The sequence below is a fragment of the Phodopus roborovskii genome, unplaced genomic scaffold (assembly GCF_943737965.1).
Source record: "Phodopus roborovskii unplaced genomic scaffold, PHOROB, whole genome shotgun sequence".
NCBI classification, from domain to species: domain Eukaryota; kingdom Metazoa; phylum Chordata; class Mammalia; order Rodentia; family Cricetidae; genus Phodopus; species Phodopus roborovskii.
This window is the reverse complement of record NW_026126470.1, coordinates 32808728-32817069: the sequence shown is the minus strand read 5'-3', so window position 1 is coordinate 32817069 and position 8342 is coordinate 32808728. Positions and strand designations below refer to the sequence as shown.

General features: G+C 48.7%; 1 protein-coding gene across 3 annotated transcripts in view; it reads left to right on the top strand.

Moving 5' to 3' along the window:
• Positions 1-8342, top strand: part of Fam3b (FAM3 metabolism regulating signaling molecule B) — a 34359-nt gene continuing 26017 nt past the window's right edge. For 2 of the 3 annotated variants that reach the window (XM_051191675.1, XM_051191674.1), the window contains exon 1: positions 1-88. In XM_051191675.1, coding sequence (XP_051047632.1) covers positions 37-88 — 52 coding nt within the window. In that variant the 5' untranslated portion in view covers positions 1-36. Of the gene's footprint in view, positions 89-6714; positions 6825-8342 lie in introns of those variants that run through there. The other variant, XM_051191676.1, reaches the window with a different exon arrangement.

Sequence of the window (8342 nt, the reverse complement as noted above, 5' to 3'; positions counted from 1 at the left end):
TGGGCTCAGCACAGCGGAACCTGCTCGCCTGGGCACATGGCAAGCGTGCACCTGCCCCCGGCCAGTAGAGGCTGGAGACACCGACATGGTGAGGGCCCAGGCTCCCAGTGGAGGAGGCGGGTGGGAGTCACGGGAGGACTGTGCCAGCCTCCCCCGGGGGCATTGTTGAACCCAGCTAGGACTTTCTCATGCAGCCAGACTCTCCCCGCTTATTCACAGTGCATGGTTCTCCGTATCCGTTTTCACTCCTGGGCGCCCCAGACCCAGGTTAGGTAGGTGCTGAGGCCTTGGTTCTTGTCTGTGCTCATGTTGGGAACCCAAGGGCAGACTAGGGACCTTATCTGGGACACCAGGGAAGGCCACCTCCCAGGAGAGGATTCCAGAACCTTCCACAGAGCACCTCCAGGCAATATCCAAGTGCCTTTCCTAGAAAGCCCTGGGTGGCCTATGAGGTTCTCATTCGAGGCCACTGTGGTGACAGCAGTTGGGCAACCCCATGACCTAAGAGTGAAGCGGGTCACAGCAAAAGGAATAGTCACAAGTGGACTGTGACGTCTGGGACTGGGGTGTCATTGCTGAGATGGTAGAGCGCAGGGCCTGTGGGGAGTCCTCAGCCACTGTTCTCCTGTTACAATGGTTTCAATTCTCTCATAGCTCAGAAGGGAGATGTGTTTGGTGTTCTGGGGTCTGACCCTAGGCAGAGCAGCCTCTGTTGGCTGCGCACCAATGTCTATTGGGAGAAAGGTTAGGAAATGGACCTGAAGGTGCCTGGCCTGACGATGAGGTTCTGGAGTGTGTAGTTAATAGCCTCAGGTGCAGAGGAATTGTGTCAGGCTGTACTAGGTACAGCCAAGAATTGCTTGGTTCCAACCTGATGCTTCAGCTCCACCTGCAGAAACAATATCCCAGGGTATCAAAAACAGCCCACCCTGCTTCCAGCTAAACCACGCACGTGTGCAAGCGTGCGCACATCCCCCCCCCACAGAGCTCCCAGGAAGTTACAGCTCTGTGTGTGTGTGTGTGTGTGTGCGCGCGCGCGCGTGTGTGTGCACGTGCTCGAGTGTGTGTGCTCACCCCAGCCCCTCTAAATGAGTTCAACCTTCATCTCAAGGAAAGATTGGAATCCTTCCTTGATCCAATAACACAGTCTAGGTCCACTGAGATTGTGCCTCTCCATTTGTATTTTTTACATGTAGAGGTTCCTGCAGCCCTATGCCAACTAGACTACCAGTGTGTCAGACTCAGTCACTGTGCAGCTTAGGAATCCTGTAGGTTTCAAAAAGCATTTTCTGTCTCCTGAAGACCACCCCCCCTCTTTTTTTCTGTCTATAAGGATTACCTTTGAGAAATATGTTTCTTGTTGGAATACTCCAGGCGGAGTGTGTGGGTCACTTTCCTGCTTCTGTGATAAAATGCCATGACTCAAATCAACTTGAGGAAGAAAGCATTTATTTTACTTTATGGTTCCAGGGGGCTGAGTGTAGAATGGCAGGAAAGGGATGGCATGCCAGTAGGCCCAGGAAGCTGGCTGGTGACATTTTTATTCACACACAGGAAACAGAGAGCAAGAAGAGGCAGAGTGTGGCTACAAACACTCAGGGTTCCATAGCCTCCCCCAAATAATACCTGTGCTGGCTTGTTTTATGTCTATTTGATACAGTTAGGGTCATCAGGGAGGAGGGATCCTCAGCTGAGAAAATGCCTCCATAAAATTCCTTTAGGCAACTCTGTGGGGCATTTTCCTAATTAATGACCGATGTGGAAGGGCCCAGTGCCAACCCTGGACAGGTGGTTCTGGACGGTATAGAAATCAAGCTGGCCAAGCCATGAGGAGAAAGCCAGTAAGCAACACTCCTCCATCCACGGCTTCTGCATCAGCTCCTGCCTCCAGGTTCCTGCCCAGAGTCCCTGTCCTCTCTTCCCTCAGAGATGGTCTTACAAGTAAGGTGTAATAAACCCTTTCCTCCTCGAGTTACTTTTGGTCATGGGGTTGTGGAAACCCTAGCTAATACAGTGCCCTCAACTGGTGACCAAACACATGAGCCCACCGGGGTGGGGAGCACATCTCATTTTAACCACCACGGTGTCCTGCAGTTGTCACCTATGGCCCTTGTGGCGGTGAGAATGACCTTTTGCAATTTTAATGGAGGGGAGACAGACACCTCTGCATCTTTCTTCAGAGGTTTCCAGAAACAACTAGGGCATGAGAGCTCTGAACTAAATCAGCACCACCGATGGGTTTAGAATCTGAATGGACCTTGGGAGGTGGTGGAACTTGGAAAAGGTGTGGCCCGTTTTGAGCAACTGAGTCGCTGGGGAGTGTACCTTAAAGATGGTAAAATTTTGTTATTGGCTTCTGGTTTCTTTCTCTGGTTTGTGGCTGCTAGGAGATGACCAGCTTTGCTCCCGCATAGCATCCTTAATGGTGAACCTTCTCTGTCTTACCACAGGCCCCCAAACAAACATCAGCAGCATGAACTGAAATCTCTGACACTGTGGCTCAGGATAAATCTTTCACGTCTTGTCCCTCTCAAGTGTCTGTCGTGGTGATGACATCTCTGACATATTTTTATAAATCTACACTGAAATTCAGTTTTCTGATAGCGGGAGGACAATCTGACCAACTGAAGATAGAGACTGTCTGTGGGGCGTCTCTTCATCACTCAGCCTCGTTTCAGGTTTCCTCTCTACCACATGCCCCTTCTCAAGGGGTCCTCTGTAACCAGAATCCAGGATTAGGTGCCCAGCAGCCATCTTAAGGCCAACTAGATGAACACTGCCGGCATCTAAGTCCGGTTCATCCGACTTATCACTTATCCTTCTTGATTTCAGATACCGAAGCACACATGAGTTTCTTTATAGAGAGTGACCTAGGGTTGGGGAGTTGGCTCAGTGGGTAACAGTGCTTGCCTCACAAACCTATATTGGGTCTCAGGCAGAGACCGGAGAATCTCCAGAAGTTTGAGGCTTATTAGCCTGGCTTACATTACTGTAAAGGAAACCTGTCTCAAGGAGGGAAGCAAGAAACCAAATAATAAAGATTGTCCTCTAACCTCTCTCTGTATATGCACCATGGCACACATATGCCTGTACACACACACACACACACACACACACACACACACACACACACACACACTTAAATTTTTTAAAATAAGAGCCAGTAGCAGAGGAAATGAACCCATGTGCTGACAGATGCTGGGTGTTTTCTGTACTTCACATACCCTGCATTCAGCAGTGAAGGCTCCCAGCTCACAGGAAGTGGTTAAGGAAGAGTAGAGAGAGAAATAATGGCAATTACTCAGCATCTCAAGCAGGGTCAATAGAAGCTTATGGAACTTTCCTTGTCTACTGAGGACCTAATGTTGAACCCTGACTTGGACTTATCTTTAGAGAGAACACATGAGATGTGTTAAAGGGCCCTGGGACACTCTTATGAGGGACCAATAATTTGGAGACTTGCTTCCTGATAAATAGTCTTGGTCTACCAAGAAATTCAGTGCACTTCAGCTGCCTAAATGGAGAAGGAAGAAGTAGCCAAGGGTTAGTGCTCCAGGGTAGGAGACCCTATGCTCTACAGCGTTAGTTTATGGTGCTCATGTGGTCAAAGCCTCCTGCAGTCTCTAGGTTAGTGTGCTGCTGCTCAGCTTTCTCCTAGAGTGCAGCTTTAGCTTTTGTGTTTTTCAAGTTCCTGAGTATGGGGGTTCCTTCCTTCCCATAGACTAGTTACCACACACACAGACACCTTCCATGACCAGTTTGAATCCTGACACAGTTCAGCTTGAATTTGCCGCCTTCTTGCCCATCACACTGGCTGTGGATGTGATGACATAGACACCCATATCTGTTTGGAACTGTAGGATATAAATGTCCCCAGTTGCAATGCAAGAACTGGAATATCCCAAACATTTGGACTCTACCTCACAGTTTTTTTTTCCTTTTTTTTAAAATTTATTTTATATAACAAAGTCCAATTAAATGAAAACAAACATTTATACACAATATTTGGGAATTTGGGCGTTGTTCTTTCCAAACTACTTCCTGCTGGTAAGGGGCGCTGTCATGGGGGATTCGAAGAAGATTCAGAAATCCTGGCTGTAGTCTGTAAGGCTGCTTTGTCCAGCTGTTTTGAATGTGGGATCACCTCGTACTCTGTTTCAGGCAGTCTGGCATGATCAAACCACATTAGTCTGGAAGGAATCCACATCTTTTCATTTTCTGTGGAAACAAAAATAGAAATCCTTTTCCCCAGTAACTTGTCCTTCAACTTAAATTTTGGAGTCAAAGCATTTTTTTTAAATTTATTATTTTACATGTCGATCCCAGTTCCCTGTCCCTCCCTCCCTCTCTTCTACCTCACAGTTTTTTTTAGTTACTTCTTTGATGCTATGATAAAATACTAGGCCCAAAGTATGTCATAGAAGGAAGGGTTTATTTGGGCTGGCTTGAGAGGGTTAGAGCCCATGATGGCAGAGCAGAGGCAGCAGGCATGGTGGCTGGAGCAGAAGCCGAGAGCTTCCATCTTGAACTGCAAGCACAGAGCTGATAAAGCAAACTGGAAATGGTACTCTCAAAGCCTGCCACCAAGGACATACTTCCTCTATTAGGGCTATGCCTCCTAAGGCTCTGCAAACAGCACCATCAACCAGGAACCAACTGTGCAAATGCCAGAGACTAAGAGGAGACATTTGTCTTAAAACACCACATGCCATGTCTCTGTCTCTGGGGTTGAAGCGGTGTCTGGTGCTAAGAAACTTTTTAACCCACTGGTTAGAACTAGACAAACATTTCTGCCTCTAACTGGGCTCCTCTTTTTGGTCTGTGTCCCCCTCCATGACCCCAGAAATGAACGGACTCTCCCCCATTTTGGAAGAGTTCCATGGAGTCAGCCCTTCTACCACTCTGTGTATTTCTGGAGTACAAATCCAAGGACAAGGAGAGCCTTTTGTCTTTCTCACGGCTGGTTAAATGAGAATGATTGAAATCACCTCCAACTCAGCCAGGTCTCTGGCTTTCTCAAAGCCTTAGAGGACAAAGGAATCTTATACAGGTAATAATAGGTCTAAGTACTGTGCTTGTCAGCTATTCATCACTGTGATAAAACACTGAGTGAACCAACTTAATGGAGAAAAGACTCAGTTTTGGATCACATACCCCTCGGTGGCAGAGAAAATAAGGGGAGGAGGAGGATAGCAAGGGAGAGGAGGGAGAAGAGAGAAGGAACCCAACTGAATGCAAGAGTACGAGAGATGGTTTTTCTTAAGCATAGTTTTAACTCTGAAAGATGACAGTTTCTGGAGATCAGTAATATAAGCTTAGCTGTTGTAAAGGCCGAGGGTTCTAGAGAGATGGCTTAGTAGGTAAGGGCACTGGTTTCTCTCACAGATGATGCTGGTTACTTCCCAGTACCCACATGGCAGCTCACAGCCATCTATAACTCCAGTTCCAGGGGATTCAATGCCTGTTTCTGACTTCTGAGGGCTCATACACATATATGCTGCACATAGATGCATGCAGGAACACACACATACACATAGTAATAAAATAAGAGGCTAAGAAGGCAATCTTTATGTGTTCTTTTAGCCATAATTGCAATACATGAAAACATCCTACAGATAAAAGCCCCACCTCTGAATTCAAGTGAGGGGAAGATGAAGGTGAGATCTTGGTAGATAAAATCGAGGTAATGATAGAGCTGCAAGTTTGTAATTTTAAGGCACGGTTGAACAGAGGTGGAGGCTGGCGTTGTGCTACGGAGCAATGTGTTTTCTGTAGTGTGCAGGTATTATACTCAGCCCAGCACTGAGACAACACTTGAGTCCTCAGGAAGAAGTCTGGCTGAGGGTTCCTGTCCTCTGGTCCCTCTGATTGGAGAGGACTGCAGCAGATGTAAATAGGCTGTGTTCTGTCTCCTTGGATGAGACAACACAGAAAGTATCAGAAATGCCACTGTAACAAGAACAAAGTAGGGAAGGGGTTTGTTCTGGCTCTCAGTCCATCACGGTGGGGAGTCTCAGTAGCAGGAGAGTGAGGTCAGTTGCATCTGCAGTCGGGAATAAGAGGCAGATGAGCGCTGGTGCTCAGCACACTTCCCCTGTTTTACTCAGTTCAGGGCCCTAGGCCATGGGATGATGAAATCTAGGAAGCCTTCATCCATCCACTGAACACCGTTTCTGGGCCCCATGTCTTTGTATATACATGTCCCAGGGGACCTTCTCTCTTACCTCATTTCCCCCAAATAGTCATCCCATCAGCAAAGGAAAGAAGGCAAGGGGTGGGCCACACCAACAGCAAGTGGGCAGCGTGACTGCTTTGGACACAGTATAGAGTCTTGCAATTCAGATCAGGGGGCCTCACTCTGGGATTCTGTGTTCACAAGGCTTGAGCCAATCTATACTTTGCAGCCATTTCCTGTTGTGAAATATTAAATTAAGGTCAAGGTGGTATTGTTAAGGGACACCTTATCTGTAAATCTGCTGTGCTCTCTCTGATTATATCGGCTCTGGCCTCTGGTTATCTGTGGCACCAGGTGAGCAGGGTAAGGAGAGCCTCTTGCTTCTCAGGTGATCCTGGAGCTCCAGGGTTTTGACAACTGTGCCCGCACCGCCCACACCTGCCAGCCTGCCAGCTGCCCCTTGAACCTGCCTGGTCCATGAGTCCTCCCCTTTACTGGGACTGACACACCCTTGTCTGCCTGCCTGAAGGGCGGTCCCATCTACAGGCAGGCCAGTCAGGTAGGCCAACCTCCACAGGTCCCTGGGAATTGCAGCCAAGGGCTAGATAGGAAGAGAGCAGTTCCTGGAAGATGCGTCCAGTTGCTGCAGGTGAGTGCCAGTGCAGCTAGACTTGCTTCTGCCTAGGGGGAAGTGGTGGTACCCCTACCCCTTCCTAACTGCCAAGCTGAGGCAGAAGGGTGAAGGCTCTGGCTAGGGCCACCTCTTGTGAGAACTGGGATCCTGGTGGGAACAAAAATTCCAGAGGGGCACCTTGTGGGAGCTGAGATTTCTGAGTGGGCTCCCTCTATCATTTTCTTATTACCCAGCAGGTGGAGCTTCTGTGTACCCTTCTACCTACAGAGTAGATCCAGAGAGTACAAGCAGGGGGTGACCAAAGTGGCTTAGTCCATGCCGATCAGCCTACCTGAGTAGGAGGCCCTAGGATCTGAACAGCTGGGAAGGGGTTATCTGCTGGCTGGGGTTAGGAAAGGCCACCCTTCAAGCTGACTGGCTTAGGAATCTCTACAGAAGGTGTAGGGACAGTGAAGCTTTTGGGGCTTTACTTGGGGGGAGCGAGAAGTGGGAACCCTGATTACAGACGATCTTGACCGCACCCAGGAACACCCTCTCACAAGCCAGTTTCTACTTTTCTAAGAATATTTGACACTGGTTAAGAGACTTGGGAAGATGGTAAAGTGGGGAGAAAGCTCACTGTTATCCTCGGTCCTCCAGTCTCTGAGAGCCTGCCTTTTCTGTCATTTCTCTTCCCAGTCACACTGTGACGAAGCCAGCTCCCCCAGGGAAAGTACCAGGGCAGTCACAGCAGGTGCTGTGCAAACATGGCAGGCTAAGAAAGGGGAAATGCCCTTGATTTGCCTATCAGGCTTTTCTTTTCTGCTTCTGCATCAGTGACTCGGGTGCCCTGTAGGGCAGGTGGGTGGAGGTACATGTTCATGTGTGCATCTATATGAACAAGGTCAGCGCGTAGCTGTGCTGTCGCAGCGGCACGGACCTCTTACTGTGCGTGATTGGTCTCTGCGATCTTCACGCAATGACGTTTCTCAGAACACACCCCTGACCCTGACAAGTGAATGTGAATGGAGCACATCCCTGTGCATGGCATTGGCTTTTATCCTAGTTCCTTTGGAAGGATGGTTTCATTATCGCCGCACGGCATGATCAGAATATCATTTTCCAGGCTTCGTATAGGGGGAAGCTGGAAGTTACCAATCGCTGGAAGTTACCAATCGCTTTTTCTGACAGCCACTTTCAATACAGCTCTTGTGACTCACACAAGAGCTATGTGGTCCTTTTATCCGAAGAGTTCAGAAAATTTCTCGGTTTTACTCCTCCAGCAAGTGTGATCGTGAGAGGAGGGGCTGTGTTACTTCTGCCTTGGTGAGCTAAGGATTTGGCAGTGTTGTTGTGGTAGTCCTTGTCATTGGCTTATCTGTCTAGACTCAGATTTCTGAGTTCTCGCTGGGCCTGGGAAGCTGCCATGATACTGTCTCTGTGGGGCCTGCTGGTGGGTGTCTTCTCCCTCCGCCGGGGTGTTGGCAAGATGAGTCGTGGCAGCACTTTTTACCTAAAAGCCTCAATAGACAGGACAGGTCAGGCAGTGGGCAC